This window comes from Quercus lobata, chromosome 2 (assembly GCF_001633185.2).
Source record: "Quercus lobata isolate SW786 chromosome 2, ValleyOak3.0 Primary Assembly, whole genome shotgun sequence".
NCBI classification, from domain to species: Eukaryota; Viridiplantae; Streptophyta; class Magnoliopsida; order Fagales; family Fagaceae; genus Quercus; species Quercus lobata.
In genome coordinates this window covers 35,502,486-35,521,244 of record NC_044905.1, presented here as the reverse complement: position 1 = coordinate 35,521,244, position 18,759 = coordinate 35,502,486, and the positions used below count along the sequence as shown (strand labels likewise).

The 18,759-nt window shown below is 34.3% G+C and overlaps 1 protein-coding gene across 1 annotated transcript; it reads right to left on the bottom strand.

Moving 5' to 3' along the window:
• Positions 1 to 1,266: 1,266 nt before the first annotated feature.
• Positions 1,267 to 7,705, bottom strand: LOC115975453 (uncharacterized oxidoreductase At4g09670). Its single transcript, XM_031096233.1, has 2 exons — positions 7,107 to 7,705; positions 1,267 to 2,072 (listed from the first exon to the last, which is right to left on the bottom strand). Exons 1-2 carry the CDS (start codon positions 7,566 to 7,568, stop codon positions 1,452 to 1,454), a joined length of 1,083 nt encoding a protein of 360 aa, XP_030952093.1. The 5' UTR covers positions 7,569 to 7,705; the 3' UTR covers positions 1,267 to 1,451.
• Between the last annotated feature and the right edge of the window lie 11,054 nt (positions 7,706 to 18,759).

Genomic DNA, 18,759 nt, shown 5'->3' with positions numbered 1-18,759 from the left:
TTCTCAACAACAACAATAAAACAAAATGTTGTAATCTAATTTTCCATTTTTTATTTTGGTGTTAAGAGAGAAAGGGATTGCTTGGTGTATGGCCATGTAAGAGATCAAGTGGTTAAATTGACAATCTACTATATAGGATATTGGTTTACAAAAATTAAAGCATCACATTGTTAGGAGAAATTAATCATTATTATCAATGATTCGACACATTTACAACAAACTTTTTTTTCAAACAATTTAGGTTTCAATTGGGTTGAATTTCTATTGGTCTAAAATTTTGGAGGCCTTATTAAATGAGTGAAAAATAGTTCACAACCATTTTAAAAAATAAAAACTAATTATTATCATAAAGTTTTGGATTTTTTTTTTTTTTTTAAATAATGGGGTGAGGGCTGTTTTGTAATAGGGGCCTTAGGCCTAGGCTCTGAGCCTATCTTGTTTACAACTTTCTATAAGATGTCAATTTCTGTATGCTTATGCATGATTTTAATTTTTGCTTTCGCATGCTCACTTAGAAACCATGGTAATAGTAGACATGGACGGTCTTTTCTTTAGACTCAAGGCACCATTAGTGAAATTACCACCCCACCACCCGGTATCATCTTCAAACCTTTCAAATTAATGCATTAACAAAGAAACCATAGGTATATAATGTTCTAACCTGAGTACTTTCTACTTCATGTAGAGGGTCAATTAGATTATTAGAACCTTGCACTAGGTCGGTGCCTTTGTAGCTTGCATAGCATGATCATATGTGTCTGGCAGTTGGTTGTAATTGGATGAGGCTTATAAAATTACTTTAAATTAAAATACATTTATCACATTTCGCATTGAAACAGGTAAAGGGTTAAAATTCAGAATACAGACTACTACCATTAAGAGATTACTGATTAGTGTCGAACAATATGTAATGAACTCAAATGTTTTCAAGCATTTTCATGATGGTTTGGATCACTCTTAGGCTCTCTCTCAAACTCAGACTTCACATAATCCAGAGCCGTTCCAGAATGATTTTCATATAATGCCCAATTCGGTAATGGAAAATTTTAAGAGAACATGTTTTGGGGAAATGCTCATCTTCGTGGTTTAATTCGCCTATATGTGGTGCCTTGGCTTTGCGCTCATAACTTGGTATATCATGCTTCTATGAAGCAGTAGATGAATGCATCTCAATCCAGCCGTACTAACAAGGCATTCCAATCAAGCTTCCACTTCATATGTATGCTAATTTGGTGTGAAACAAACTACTATAACGTAGTCTTCCAATTCACAATCAAATCTTGAAAGCACTGCATACCAGGCTTTGCATATCAATACAAACAAGCAAACATCAGAATATATAAATATAAATATGCATGTGTCAAGTCGATAACAGAATGGCAATGCCTTATTTGACATGCAATAAACAGCAATACAGTTCAATGAGAAACCACAGTATCAAGACATTTCAATTAATTCCCGAGCTCTACAGGCTCAAAGCCTTTTTCAATTGATGCCTTGACTGCATCTAATACTAGCTGCGTTTTCCTACTGATGGTTGGCCACTTCTTCTCAGGTTTCGAGCCCTTCACTTTGATAGCTTCTACCAAACTAGAAAATTCCTTCACCATGAGAGCCTCCTGAGGAAGATCTGTGGTGACAATTTGCTTACTTGGCGGCGGTTCCCATCCTGACACAAGTTCATTGAACCAGCACTCAGAACCCGCAGAAAAAGAAGCCTCCTTTTCTTGAAAAGGAACGACAAAATCATGAAGATGTAAAGTTCCCTTCGTCCCAATAGCAGTTATATCCATGGTCAAATGTGACAAGAAAGAGCAGTGAAAGGTGGCTACTTTCCCATCATCCCAGTGTAGAGAAGCACCACAAGATAAAATCACTCCTGCATCATTTAATACTGCTCCATGCAAGGCTATTACTGTTTTAGGCAACTCATAGTCAGCAACCCACAGGATTGACCTTATGCAATACCACCCAGCATCTCCAAGAGCACCATGTGCATCAAGATCTGGCTTGACACGAATGTCATTCTTAAGAAAATCAGGATCAGCAGCAAATGTAAAGATGGTTTGTATCTGCAGATCCAAAACTGATTGTCTTAGAAAGCTAAAATAAAAAAATCTTCAAAAATGAAATTATTTATCAGCAGCTGACATTAATGCCTTAACCCTGATTATTTGCCACCTACATTGAACAGAAACTTTGGCATGGGAGCCACCCATAACCACATTAAATACGCTAGTTCTCACATGCTTACTAAAAATGCATGCAAAACTTCATGAAGCATCAGAAATTTGAAAGTCACTAATTAACTTCAAAAACATGCCCCGTACTTCTTTGATAGACATCAGATGTGCCCTTAACAGTAGGATCTGACCTTTTAACTAATATAAGAAATATTATTGTATGCTAGTGTTTCCAATTGAGACATCCAGAGTTCAACCAACCACCCCCCCCCCCAACCCCCACAACCCCAGGCGGTTGTAACTATTGAATTTATCAAAAAACAGCCACATAGAATCACTATTATATTTACCATATCATTTAGACAAATTCATTACAATTTTTTTTTTCTCCTAAACCTTTTTTTTATTTAATCCTATACTCTTACTTGTATTAAACATGATTACTTAAAAGGAGTAATCAGTGAAATGAGCAGCAGAAATCAGGTTAAAACTTCTTATAGACACATTGCATCATCAAGGCGGCCATAAAATTCAATCTCTTGCATTAGAGGACCAGGAACTCATTGAGTCATCTTATCCAACATCTAAACCAATTCTCTGCTACTCTATGTCAGATTTTTCCCTTCTACACAGGATAAAGGTAGAAAACTTTGCAGAAGCCTCAACACCAAAGGTTCAATCATAATATATATTCAAGACTTTTTAAGATAACTAGAAACAAGTTTTCCATCTCATTTAGAATTTCCAAGTTTTAGTTTTACAATTTCATTAGCAGACAAGATTGCCTACAAATTGCACACACACCCATTTTGATGATGGTAAGAGTGGTAGTAGAGTTGGAAGCTATAAAAGAGAACCAAAGCTATGCTCCACACAATGAAGGCCATACATAGCATTAAGTCTCTTCAGGGACATCAGATGCTTTTTGAAACTAATAATCATTAAAGACGCCAAGGGGGTGGAATCCAAGTACAAGCCCAGCAAAGCAGAGTCTATCTTGTTCTTTTGCTTGCTTATTCATTAGTAGCATATTCGCACATGCCTGAGCATGTATCAAAGTCTGTTTTCACACACAGAGAGAGAGATAGAGAGAGAGGTGGAAATTGCAGTGAAGTCAGTTAAAAGAATGAAGTTAATTCATCTTGGGTCATCTCGCATCTAAGACTTCTTCTAGGAATTTACATATATATAATAAAATAAAAATTTCTTATAGGTATTCATTAGTGTCTTCATAAATATATCTAGCCCCAAAACCCCCGGAGAACCCCATGCATCAAAAAACGAGAAGACCTAAAACTCCCCTTGCAGCGAGAGGAAGCATCCATATGTCCAGTGAATTTATTATGGCAAGCCCACTAACACAAGGCCACAAGCAAGACCTCCAAAATTTCCACACCCTGACACTGCAATACCGCATAATTAACTGCAGAAACCTTAACATCTGAAATTTGATGTTTTTAGAAAAGGGGGAACCGGCAACATAATCTACAATATTCCATACAACTCCTTCATAAATAACAAGCTCTTATTGTTTAGATTCCCTACATTTTAAAATTTTCTGTGCGTTTTAGTGGGGTATACTTCCTGCATACCCACATTCCAAAGAGAAGATGTAATCATTTTTGGTTTTTAATAAAATCAGTCATTCCACTAGCTTGTTGGTAAGGTCCATTTGGGCAACATCAGAACAGTGAGATATGGAAGGTCATCCCTCATTGCTTGATGTGGTGCCTAGGATGGGAAAGAAATGCTAGAAACTTTGAAGAATGTGAGAAGACAACTTTAGATCTGAAATTGAATTTTCTAAGAATTCTTGCTTGAATGGTTGTCGGCATTATGATGTTCCTTGTCAAACTTATTAAAGTTAATCGATCATTGTGACTTTAGAGCTTAGTTGTGATGTACATCTAGCATACATCCTGTGTACTTGGTGCATTCTATTATTTTCTAATAAAACATATTACTTATCAAAAAAATAAAATCATTCATTACCTATCACAAAAAAAATAGTAACAAGCTTTCATTGTTGTTGCAATACAATTGTGATTAAATGATTATCAAAATCCTCCATTTTAACCTTTAGCTCCAAGATATTACATTAAAAAGTGCTAGAATGCTTTAGTATACAACAATACAAGCTGATTAGTATTCCGTTATATTTTAGGTTTTCAACAGCTTTGTCACTATAATCTGAGGACAAGGAAGAGGAGCCATCTCTCATGTTACCTATATTAGTACAGTTAGTAGCATAACATCCATTATCATTTGCACTCATTCAATATTTTCACACGCAATTAGTGTTGTTAGCAGACATATGGTTAATCCTGATAAAGAACGTTGACAAGCTGTGAAATAGATCTCTCAATATTTGAGAAGTACTATGACTATTGACTTGTTAAATGAAGAGATTCTAGTGACAGTAAAGCAGTGTTGCTAGATTTGTCGATTCTAACAATGCTGATGATTCGTACGAGAGAAGATAGCTAATAAGAAATGCTTTCAAACTTTCTAGTTATGCCATTAGTTAGAAGGTGGCATTACAGTTGACAATTGCTTTGTCTATCATAGATGCAGAGTATATGACAACGACAAAAACATTAAAAGAAGCTATTTGATTAATATGTTTGATTGGTGATATCAATTTTGTGATTGTTGTATTTTCTTATAGCCAGGGCTCCAAGCATTCAAATATAAAAGAATTGTTGATGTGACTTAAAAGTTGGAAGGGTACATAGATTACCAAGCACCACACTCGCACCATATCAATGCCCTTTTGTATGTCGATTCACCAATTTAACAAACACCTATATATATATATATATATATATATATATACATATATATGTGTGTGTGTGGCCATGCTTTAGTTCTTTTACACACAAATTTTAGTTTCGCATGCCGTAATTAGAGATTCAGGCTAGGAATATCTTGTGATGTGCTAATTGTGGGTGAGAAAGAGCTCTTTGGGAATCTTTGAGCTTTTAGATCTGTCAGAATGTATGTATAACTATCTTAAACTTCTAATAACCGTACTTTATTTCATTGTGAAACTTTCTCCTCTTCCCCACCTATGAATGTGAACATAAGTTAAAGTTTGTACCATATCTCATCCAAAATACCTATGGGGGGTGATGATACCATGGTTTGGCAATTGAATCGTAGTCTTGTCTTTGATTCTTTTTGTAAATCATTATTGAAAGCTCCGTTGGTTTTTTTCCCATAGCAATGCATTTGGAGTGTTAAGGTTCCTAGAAGGGTGTCTTTTTTCTTATGGACAGCTACTAGGGGTGGGATTCTCACACTAGATAACCTTGTTAAGAAGAACTTGCCTCTTGTTAATTGGTGTTGCCTATGTCGGTGTGAGGAGGAAACCATGGATCATTTATTACTACCTTTGCAAGTTTGTCCATACCTTGTAGAGTGAAGTCTTCTACTTGTTTGGGGTTCAGTGGGTGATGCCGAAGACAGTAGTCTCTCTACTTTCTACATGGTGGAATTGGTTGGGCATTCATTCTTCCAATGTTTGGAATATGGTACCGGCATGTCTTATGTGGTTAACTTGGAAGGAATGCAATGCCCAAACATTTGAGGACGCTAAAAGACCTGTGGACCTTTTGAAGTCTTTACTAACTAGGACTTTGTTTGAGTGGTATCATATTTGGGGTTTTATGCATTGTACTTCTTTGCTTGATTTCATTAATTCTGTTAGCTTTTCCCTTTGATCTGTTTGTATCCGCTTTTTTGCAGTGAGTTTACTATCGTAAACTCATTGTACTTTTCTTATCAATAAAGTTTTTATTACCTATCCAAAAAAAAAAAATTGTATATTCTATTTATCTTCTTTTTTCCCCCTTTTTTATTGATAAGTTTATACTGAGTTTTGACCTCATTGTTAATTCAACTTTTCCTAAACCTACTATAATTAACTACACTCGAGACATTCATTTAGCAAAAATTCAACAACAACAATAAATAAATAAGTAAAAATCAGCACCTAGGGTTTCTTAGAACCAGCAACAAGGATAGAAAACCTAAGAATCAACACCTAAGAATGGGTAGATTCAGCCTTGACGATGGTGTTTGGGCTGCTATTGAGATCAATATGTGGATGGATATGGTTGGCGTTTTGTGGTGGTTTCACAACTTTGGGTGGTGAAAAGAGGGGTTTCGGTCACAGTGTTTGGGTTGTTCAGGGCTAGTTTAGTGGTTCAGGGTAAGGCTCTGAGACCATATTGATGCATCAAAAATTCGACAAGAACAGAAATTAAAAAACAAATCAGTTACTTGGAATCCACATCAAGCAAGATAATAAAAATATTGTTTTTAAAAAAAAAAAAACTAAGAATCAACACTTAAGATTGGCCAGAGTTAGCACCAATTCATAGAGAAAAATTCCCTCAATCCTATATTATTAATCAAATTCAACATGTCCCAGAATGTTCCCTTGAAGTAAAACTTCCAGGATTACAACATATAAGGAAGGACTAAATAAAATCAAGGAACAATAGTAGCGACCATCCCCAAGAATTTTTTTATTTTATTTTATTTCACTCACCTTCCCTCTAGTCTAGAATAAGATACTCACCTCCTCTGAAATGCAAACTATTTAATAAAAAGGTTTTTAAAAATCTCAAAAAAAAAAAAAAAAAAAAAAACTTTTGCGAATACTAAGTGGAGAGTATAATACGAAGTTCAAGATTTTTTAACGCATTTTTTCAGTCATCCAGGTTAATATATTGTTTGCATTTTAAAGAGAGGTGTGTCTTATTCATAACTGCAATTTTCCTGTAAAATTACGCTAACTTTAGAAAAAAAAAATTTCAAAAAAAAAAAAAAATGTAGCACTAATTCATTAACAACAAAGCATGAAATCTCTATCATAAACAAAAACAAAGCATGAAATGAATGAAAAGGCATACATACCGATTTGGGCTGACCGAAACGCTGGTTATCAGAGAGGAATTCTTTCATCTTGGCAGTCCGAGGGTTATGCATCCACATGGTCCCGTCCATGAACTGCACCCCATTGGATTCACAAGCCTCGACGATGGCATCGAACTCGACGGCGTTGAGAGCCACAGGCTTCTCCAGCAGCACATGCTTCTTCTTCTGGGCGGCGAGCACGGCCCACCGGACGTGAAGGCTCGTCGGCAAGGGGACATACACGGCGTCCACGTTTGGGTCGTCCAGCACTGCCTCGTAGGACCCGTAGATCTTTGCATCGGAAGGGAAGTTGTTTTCGGCAGCGAATCGAGCGGCCTTCTCGTAGGACCGACTGCCTACGGCGGCGAGTTTCGCGTTCGGAGCGAGTGTGATTGCACGCGACACCTTGCGAGCTATCTCGGCGCAGCCTATGATTCCGAATCGGATAGCAGCGTCGGCCATTTTGGCAGTTTTTTTTTTTTTTTTTTTTTTTTAGGAGCGGAGAGTGTGGAGGGAGTACTGTGAGAATGTCTTTTTTGACTGAAGAAGGTAGTGTGAGAATGTCTGACAGTGCCTTATTCGTGGGCATTCATTAATCTCATATTATATTTATTTATACTACTACTCACTGCCTTGTGGTTGGATTTTATATGCTATTATTGAACACTGGCCTCGTCACAGTGCTCCCACGTGAGATGAGATTCTTTTTTAAGAAATTATATATAAAATTATTTCTTTTTATTGGAAGTTAGGGGGTTTATTTGAACCCCTGACCAACAATTGCCACCGCTCCTGGGTTGAGAACATAGGGTAGTGGAAACTGGAAAGTTTTATAAAAAATTGGATTATTTTGATAACATAGGTAGGTTTTTTATTTTTAATTTTTGATAATTTATTGTTTTAACCTCATTTTTTATTTTTTATTTTTAATCTTTTAGTAATAATAATTAATTAAATAAATAAAGAGTATTTTTTACAGTAAAAAATATAATAACTATATTTTGGAATCTTTTTAATATATAGGGACGATTCTGGAACTCAGAAGTCAGAACCTTATCGCCAATGAAATAAAGGAATGTAGGTAGGACCACCTTAAAATATGGGAAATGCTTGTTGTTACTTTATTCTGTAGTTTATAGGAGATATGTGCGGATAAGTTTTTACGACCTTTCATAGGGAAAAAAACGTTTTTAGGACTTTTTTTTTTTTTGTTTTTTCCCTTGTTTGCTCCGTTGGAAAACATGACACTCTGGCCCACCATTTAGGGGCATTCTAATTTTCTCTCCAAATTTGGAGAAATCATAGGGTCCTTATGTAGACTACAACATTTTTTTCCTAACAGTCCAATATTACACATGTTTAAATTAGTTAAGTCAAATTATACTTAAAAAATAGATTTTAATTAGCTCAATTGGCCCATGTTTTAATTAGTTGAGTCAAATTATACTTAAAAAGTAGATTTTAATTAACTTAATTGATAAAATTTTTAATAGTTGAATATAAGAGATTTGTAATTCAATTTTTTTCTGTATCAAAAATCGATTAATATCTTAATTTAATAAAAAAAATACTTTAAAAAAATCTATAAATAAGGAGGATTGACTTCCTCGCCTAATGTCGTTTGACTGGTGAAACAAATTTTGTTTTTTCTTTTTGGTTCATTGAAGTTTTTGGTTCTTTAGTCAACAGAGAAATGCCTGATAAAAGGTACGCTTTCCTTTAACGTCACCTTTTTGGCTTCTAGAGATTTTAACGGCCAATAAGAATAAAGAATTCATTTGAAGTAATAACTCTTTCTTTTTTGGGATAATTTTCGAATAATTTTATTATTATCAAATTAATTATAATATTTTTATGTATGTGTCATGATTAAAGAAAAAAATATCTCTTGTTTTTTTTACTCTCACACATACGCTTTTTGTGTCTTACAGCTAAAAAAAATTTTTTTTTTTTTTTACTCTCACATGCACTAAATATCTCTCCCAAATATGACAACACTTTACTCTGCTCTCTTTTTGGATGTCTTCTTTTCTCTACACCGCAAACCTTGTTTCTTTTTCTTCTCTTCTATATGAGGCGAACCATCACAAAACCATACGAACCTTATTTATATATAAATAAGGCTTTTGTCTTCTAAGACACGATCTCCTAATTCAATTTTGCTTTTGCTTTCCTAGGAGATCACCAAATCCTAATTATCTTTGAATTAGAATTCTTGATGCAAGCCCATTAAATGGGCTATCACGTGGGTTGGACCCACAACAGAAAAATCATTCTGAAACCCTAAGATTCAACGCAAAAAGTTTTCAAAATCCAAAGATTCAAAACCAAGCAAATATGCAAAAATTTTCAGATAAAATAAACAGAGCAAGCAAGAAATTATAGAGGGAAACCATGACGTTGCTGATTAAGGGAGAAGACTGAACTGATGTCGTCAAGAGAGAAAAGCGATTCATAGTCCGTTTGGATTGAGGGAGAGGAAGAAAGAGTAGAGTAGAGTGAAATTGGCTCAAAATTAACCTATTTTTAATTAATTCTACTCTACTCCCTTCCACTCCTCCTCTTTCTCCCCTCAATTCAAATAGGCCATTAGTTGTTGTCTCTAGGCAAGGAAGTTAGTCCCTCTTTAATTTTACTGTATTTTTTATTTTAAAAGCATAATGACTTAGCTAATTTAAATATGTAAGATTCTTTTAGTAGAATTGTGGACTACTAAACAAAAGAGACACTGTCCATTATAAGCACCATATAATTTCTCCCAAATTTGGAAGAAAAAGGAGAAAAAAAATGATTTTGATGGAAATTTACCAATACATCCCTCTCCTCCCTTCACATTAGTTTCTTTTTTTTTTTCTTTTCCAATGTCAATTTTTTTTTTTAACATTAGTTTTTTTTTTCTCATAAACTAATTTTATAAATTATGTAATTGCATTATGAGAGTAATTTTATATAAACACCATTTTATATCCTCTCATATTTCTCCCCAATTAAACAAAAGAGTTTTTTATCTTTTTACTTTTCCACCTTCAACCAAACACACGTAAGGAAAAGTTAAATTTTTTCTATTCCCTCACTTTTCAACCCCCCTAACCAAGTGAAGCCTTTATCAACTTAAATGACGTATCTTTAAATTTGAAGGTCTCAAATTTCACCCACTATACTATCTTTTTTCTTTATTATCGGCTCATTGACTTCACTATCTCCTATGAGTTTTTAGAATGTCCCATGAACAAGATAAAAAGATCAAGACATTACTTCCTTATATTTTTTTTATTAAAAACAAAAAAAGTGGATAAGGTTTTAGTAATATTACAAACACAATAAATTTTATTTTCGCAACATCTAAGTGAATAGGTTTTTTATTGGTTCACATTTGGGCCTATCATTGACATAATTTTATCATTCACCATTTACAATTGGCCATATTGATGAGTCCAAATCTTCTATCTCACTCGTCTTGCTCCACCATGTACTCCACAAATAAAAACATGCCACATGTCTATCTATTTTATTAAATGCTAAATTTATGTCTTCTATTATTTCAATTACCTAAACATGATGGGTTATTTATTTATTTATTTTAGGACATTGAAATAATAGAAGGCATAAATTTAGCATTTAATAAAATAGATGGACATGTGACATGTTTTTATTTGTGGAATATATAGTGGAGCAGGAAGAATGAGACAAAAGATTTGGACTCTATATTGACAACTGCATAATATTTTGTAAAAAAAAATTTGTGATTATAAAGATATTGTAAGTTTTTTTAGAAAATTATTGTTTCGCACTTTCAAATATACACTCCCTAGTACTTACACACTATGCCATATTTTCATACCAAATCTCCATATTATGATTGGATAAGAAACAATCATTGTCTCTAAGTTTTATACTCATAGACATTAGTCCAATGGATCACTGTTAACTCAACTGGTAAAATATTCTCAAATAAAATATCTAAGATTCGATCCACATCTACGCCAAAAACTAATTAGTGTTTTAGCCTAATGACGAAGAGTAATCATCATGGAGTGGACGTCATAAGTTTGAGATACTGTCATATCTTTTTTCTTTTTTTTTAAAAAAAAAGACTTTAGTCAATAACGGAAAACTTAAGAGGAGGGATTCAATTTTCGCCTACACTAAAAACCAATTAGTGATTTAGCCTAATGATAAAGTGCAATCATCATTGAGTGGATGTCTTAGGTTTAAGATATGGTCATATCTATTTTTTTTTTAATAAGAAAAAGACATTAATCAATAACGGAAAACTTAAGAGGAGGTCATTGTAATTTTTTTGATAAAATAAATTACACTAAAATTTAAAAATAATATTAAGAACTAAAAAAATTCAGAGCAAACAAATCCATCTTGCATTTATTTTATAAGGCATAGAAAAATAAAAAGAGTAGCATCAATTCATTAAAAACAAATTAAGGGAGATTTAAACCCTCTAATCCATTCACCTCTATAAATAGCCATCCCTCCATCAAATTAAGGGAAATCTTTTTCAAAATTTAAGACATTCTCTTTAGATTTGAAGAATTTTTACAATAAAAAGACATTAGGTTGCTTTATTACTGATGATATTGAAAATTCGTCACCAATGGGTCACACCGTACTCGCGACTCAAAATCGAACCTGCACGGCAAAAACGATCGAGAGAAAAACCTTTAGAGAGCACCGGTGTGGGGCCGGCCTAACACTCTCCGAAGGTCAAGTCAGAATTCGTCCTTTTCCTTTTTAAAGCGTTAGAGAGGGGTCAATTAATCTTACCTCGATTTGCGAGAATGTCATCCCTTTTATAGTGGTGCAGAGGTGGCTCTTTACCTCCAGATCTTTCCAATGTGGGACTATAGTGGTGGAGAGTAGGCTTTTCTTCTTGACCTCCAAATCTTTCCAATGTGGGATTCTGATACCAATTTTTCATGGGCCCACACGATGTTTGTCTGCGATGGGCCTTCAAAGCGCGTGGGACCATCTTCACATGGGCCCAACAGTCCCAATCCGTCGGGCCCATTAAGGTAGGCCCATCAGGCTTAATATTTTATCATCTTCAATTACTCTCCCCAATGCTTTGTAATTTTTTTTTTTTTTTTAATTTCATAGATTTTTAACTAGAACCAAAAACATGTAATTTTTATTTTTTATATTATTCATTGATGTAATTCTTTCAATTGTTCAATAATAACGTATATTCAAGAAGATTTTTTCTTTCTTTTTTCTTTCTTTTCATAATAATGAATAAGTGGAGACTCCACATACACTTATGCACACAACACATTCCCATGAGGATCTCCCAAACCAAAATTTTAAGCTTCTTTTAAACCAAAAATAAAATCCGGATGAGGTGAAAAGCTCAAATTTTCAGCTTGTTCTTAATGCAAAATTTTTGCTTTGAAGGGAGAGAAACAACAGTTTTCAAAGCTTTGAAAACACTTTTTATAGCTCTAATAAATGTCATAAAGGCTCTAAAGAGTTTTCCAATTAAAAAAAAAAAAATGTTGAAGGGCGATTGACTTGATAGTGAATGGTCAATTTACCGTATAATAAATAAATGTTTTATCTTCAAGGTAGGTATGGGGCGGGTTTTCTATTCTCTGTTCCTACCCCACTCCTACTTCGAGGCGGGTTATTTTTTGCCCTACCTCATCTTAGCAGGTGCCTACGAGTACTTGTCTCCCATGACACTCAAATTTTTTTTTAATATAAAATTTATTGAAATTTGATTTAAAACCTATCATTCATTAAATTAAAAGATTATAAAACATCTAAAAACAACTTCTAACATTACAAAATTTTCTCAAAGTATAACAATACAACAATTAAAAATATATATACAATTTAAAACATGAAAATATAAATTTCTTATAACAAAACACCAAAAGACATTATAAATTGAAAGTTTGAAAGCTAAAGTGCGGCGCGCGCATGCGCACGCACACACACACACACAAACATATATGGGGGTGGGTGTGGGGGGAAAGTTAACCCCCATCTCCGCTTCATTTATCTTGCGAGTAAGGTAAAACCCACCCCATAAGGGGAGAATGAGGTAGATACCCATGGAGGTAGGTTCATCCCTCTCACCACACTCGATTAGGGGTGTCAATGTTGACATGACATATGTTTTTATGAGTTTGGGTTATAATCAAGTCCACCTAAAAGCAACATGATAAAAAGTGTGTCACAAGTGGGTTGACCCACTTAACTCGCAATTGACACGTTTAACACTATTATTTATTCATATCATTACGAAATGACTCATTTAATCTGTATAACAAATAAATATTCATTTTATTTTAGATTTTTCAAATACCTTTTATATACAACTTATATTGTTAACTTAAAAAGAAAAGTTAGTAATTACAAATACTTATAATTGTTACCTTAAATCTCTAAACCCTTCACCATGATCTTTTGGACTATATGTTTTATGTATTTGATGTAATTATTAACTTTCAAATTATATGTTTAATTGGTATTTTGATGTTACGAGTTTATATTAAATTTTTTGTTTATTATATTTAAAATGATATTAATCAAGTCAAACATGTTGAAATGAATTACTTTTTTGAAGCAGGTTAAATTAATGGAGTGTATAATCCAACCTATTTAATTTTAAACGAGTTGAAATGGATTGCGTCGAATTTGTGTCAATCCAACAGTGCCCATGTCAAGTGGAGCATGTCATGTCAACCAACTTCATTAACAAGCTGTGTTAGGATTAAAGAGTCATGACATGATTATTAAATGGTTTGTGTTCGAGTTAAGCTATTTAATTACCCGAATATCCTTACCTCAACATAACATATATATGAACACGACGTGCTAACACAAATTGATACCCCTACACTCGATGTTAATCATTCCTAAGTTACCTTGTTTATGTTATGAAAATGGACGTGGCACCATATAAAAAATTGTGTACCTAACCTCTCAAACGTGCTCATCAAAGACAATGACACCCCCACATGAGCAGACACATGGTAAGCTCAGGAGTGTTTCTTTGAGACCTCTAGATAACTTTTGTCATAACTACATAAAAAGCTACAATTACCATACATGGTAGATTGTGAATGATGGGGAAAAACGTGGAGGGTCCATTTAAAAGTAACAAGTAGCACAGACTGCTACTTAAGATAATTGTAGCTTTTTATGTATTACTAAAATTACTCTATTAAAAAATAGAGGAATATTTTTACTTCCTTTTTTAGTGATTGAATTGATAACATCATCTTTAATAGCCTTGTAGCTCAGCTGAAATCTCTTTGCATTTCAAATAGAAATGTTGAGGTTCAAATTCTTCTCCTCCAACTATTGATATTAAAAAAAATAAAAAGAATTGATATGAGCATCAAATGAAGTAAAAGGAAGCACAATCATATAGGTTGTGTAATAGGTTTATGTGCTATTGCACTGTCACCAGGGCAACATACCTAGAAGTTTATATTTCTACATTACATGGCATGTGCAATGGCAGGAGTGAGAAAAGAGGAGGTGAAGGTGCAAGTGGAAGATGGCAACATACTGCAGATTAGCGGGGAGCAGATCAAGGAGCAGGAGGACAAAAATGACAAGTGGCATCCTGTTGAGAGGCAGTGTGGCAACTTTGTTAGGCGGTTCCAACTCCCAGAGAATGCTAACCTGGATGAGATCAAATGCACACTTGAGCATGGAGTCTTAACTGTGACTGTGCCCAAGAAGAGACCGAGCAGACTCCTAAGAATGTCAGATACATTGATGTGGTGTAGTGAACTATGAACGTTAACCTGTGTATCTCAATCTTAATTATGGCATATCACCAAATACCCCGTCTAATACTACTAGGATGCATGGTTATAGACTAAGCTTGCTAATAATATTGTAACGTATGTTAGTTCTCTATTACCAGATTAGGTTGTGTTTTCTGCCTCCTATCTGACATATGGATAGCCTAAATATCATGAAGCTGATATGGAAAATGCTAGAACTACTGTCAATTTTAGTATAAAAATTCTACGTTCCTAAAACTCTAATAAGGAACTATGACATGGATTATATAAAAAAAAAAAAAAAAAACTATGACATGCATTATATTGTCTACAATTTTCTTTCTTATTGGTCACGTCCAGCTTGTATGTAGGAAAAGGGAAACTTAGACAACTTTAATTTTAAGAAAGGCATTTATGTCATTTTGGAAATTTTTGGAAAATAAGAAAACATGATGTCTTATTTCAAGAGTGTTTGTTGGTCTTACAAAAATTTATGAGAATTAGTAGGAGTTCATGGGTAATTTTATTGAAAAGCATGAAACACGCCCAACTTAATTACTTAGGCATGAAGCATGAGTCACCTACTTCATTACATGAATTGCCATCTTTTCTTGTTGTTTGAATTTTCCCTCTCACACTAGCGTGAGGTGGTGGCTGAAATTTTTTTTAAGATAGTCATTAAAAAACTTAAATTATAGAAAATCTTATAAAAAGAAAACTTGAATAGATCAACCGGTAAAGTATTTAATAGTTGAATAAGAGATCTGAGATTTAATTCCCGCCTACACCAAAAACTGATTGGTGTCTTGGTCTGATGATAAAAAGTTATTATCAGGAGTGAACATCATAGATTGAAACTCTCACACACCCAAAAAAAAAAAAAAACGAATATATGAAGTTTTTTAATTTACTTTTACTAATAGAATAAAAAGGCAAAAATAAATTTATAAGAAATAAAGTGAAAATTGAAAATGCTTAGATGAGAGTCTTAAATTATTCAAAATCTAATAAAAAGGGAACTTGAATATATCAACATCTGAAGAAAAAAAATGAATATATGAAGTTTTATAATTTACTTTTACTATTAGGACATATGTGATTCACTTGTTAGGAACATATGTCACTATTTTATGTAATTGGCTTATCCTTTGACAAAACGCTCTTTACTTATAATTGGATAGATTTAGGATGTGTTTAAATATTTCAAGAAACCATGTTTCAAGATCAAGTGTAGAAAATTCAAGTCTGTCCAAGAAAACAAGCTGAAAGTGCAGAGTTACTAAAACTCGACAGTTAGCTCGACAGTTAACATGTGTCGAGGTTTAAGAAGCTGTTTTAGCCCTGTGGCTTGACAGCTAGCTCGACAGATGCTCGACAGATGCTCGACAACTTCTATCTGTCAAGGTTTACAAAAACAAAATTTCTGATATGTTTTTCTTGGGATCCATGAATGTGTCTTTGGGCCTTCTTTTCTCCTAACCCTAGACATATAAAAGGATTATTTTTAAGGACCATCAAACAGTTCACAGTTACACAAGCATTGAGCAAACTCTGTTCAGGAAAATTGTGATCGGAGACGAAGTTCTTGCCCTAGTTCATCTTTTTCTCTTGAAGAAGTTGTTATGTATGTGCATCGTAGGGTTTTGTAACCAAGCATCTTCTTGATCTTCATCATATGGATGAATTGAAGAACTTTGCAACCAACAACCTTCTTAGTTGGTGATTGAAGTCGCGTACTGAGATCCGCGCAATTGGTTAGTTTCGTACTTGGGAGTCGTGCATCAAAAGGGGAAACTGTCACTATAGAACAAGTCCAATTGGGTATTGGGGTAAGGGTTCAACTGCAGGTTGGTAAGGTACTTGGGATTCCTTTACTTGTAACCGCTTGTTATGATAATAATGGAGTTTCGGGAGTGGTGACCTGAAAATCACCCGGTGGAGTTTTTGCCGTTAGGTTTTCCCCATTCATAAACAAATCACCGTGTTATTTATTTTCCGCTATATAATTAGTTTATTGGTGATTTGTTTGTGCCACCACGCATTTGCATGTTAATTAACTTAATTAATTCACTTGGCTAAATTAATTGGTTAATTTATCACAATGGATTAATTCGTTTTTGGCCTATCATTTACTAATTAAACAAATGAAAAGGCAAAAAAGGTATGATGAGAGATAAAGTAAAAAACTGAGAATGCTAAGATGAGAGTAATAAAGTGAGAGAGTTTGAAATGATGATAGAGAAGAGAAATATATATATATATATATATATATAAATATATATATATATATATATATATATATTTTGAGAAAGAAGACATTCATTTTATTGAAATTGAAAAACCATATTGGCTTGAAATACAAAAAAAAAAAAGGTGGTGGAACATCATCCATCCACACAATACAGCCTAGAGAATTGAAAGCCATTTTAGCCAAACTATGTGAAACTTTGTTGCCATGGGAATTTTTTTTTGTAAATAACTATAAAAGCCAAACTATTTTATTAGTTAGTCAAGATTTGAAACTATTTTGGAATCTAACAAATCGAGTGTTTTACTATCGATTTTGGGTTATAAATCAGTACATCATACTCGATTTCCCAATTGCCCCAGTAGCTGAGCTGGAGGATCTGTCCACGTAGGCTTGGAAATCAAGTCTAATAGACTCAATTTTTGTTCATAGAAATCTAGTCTACAAGACTCGGTTTTCGTTCCTGGAAATCAAGTCTACTGGACTCAGTTTTCGTTCATGGAAATCGATTATGTCATGTAGAAATCCAAAGATCAACAACTAGCGATCAAAATGTAGAGATGAACAACGAAGAAGAAAGAAGCAACAATGCAAAACCAGCAACCCAGGTGCCGATTCTGACCAAACCCAGGCAGCAAAAGCTTTAGGCGATGGAAATCAGATCGGATGTGTGGCTTCTCGCCGCCACTCTAGTGGAAGAAAGAGGCAACTATGTAAAAACCCAGCAACCCAGGCGCCGATTCTGGCCAAACCTAAGCGGTGAAAGCTTCAAGCAATGGAAATCGGATCGAACGTGTGATTTCTCGTGGCTACTCTAGTGGAGGAGAAGAACACGTTGGAGTGGAGAGTGGGTTTGATTTGTTTTGGATTTGATTTTTTCATGGGTTTTTGGGGCTTGGAAGTGGAGAGTGGGACGACATTTGGAGAAAGTAAAAAAAGGAAAGGAAGAACAAGAAAGTCACTCAATTGCTAAAGCAAAACTAAATCGAGTCCTGTGGACTCGATTTCTAAATGTTTGAACTTGAGTCCGTTTGACTCGAGTTTTATGTCTACGTGGACAAATTTCCACGTCAGCTGCAGCATGATGTTGAAATCGAGTTTATTGTACTCGATTTAGCAATCCAAAATCGAGTTTCTTACACTTAAGTTGTTAGATACCAAAATAGTTTCAAACCTTGGCTATCTAATAAAATAGTTTGGCTTTTATAGTTATTTTCAAAAAAATCCTCTCTCTTTGTATGAGAGTATAGCAGTTTAAAGTAAAAACCAGTTAAAAACAAGCATCCTTTAGCAGCAACTCATGGAAGCCAAACCTGGATTATCATGTTGCAGCGCCTTGACCACTACCTCAGAATCACCCTCCACAATAACACTGCCAACACCCACTTTTGTCCCGAACTCTAGAGCTCGTATTGCTGCCATTGCTTCAACGTCTTCCACCTGGTAAGCTTGTGGTAGTTGGGTAAATGCAGTAATTACCATCCCACGATTATCACGGATGATAACTCCAATCCCAGATTTATTATCCTCGGCAAAACTGGCTCCATCATAATTTATTTTGAAAGAATCCAATGGAGGTGGTTTCCAGGTGACTCAGGTCTGCCGTGTATGAGGTATACGTGCTAGGGAAATGGCTATAAATTCCTCA

What these genes read in the sequence shown, in the direction of transcription:
- LOC115975453 (XM_031096233.1), bottom strand. Translation starts at nt 7,568, where the DNA reads ATGGCCGACGCTGCTATCCGATTCGGAATCATAGGCTGCGCCGAGATA. An exon ending in GTTTCGGTCAGCCCAAATCG is followed by an intron (nt 2,073 to 7,106) that starts GTATGTATGCCT and finishes TTGGATCTGCAG; the next exon opens with ATACAAACCATCTTTACATT.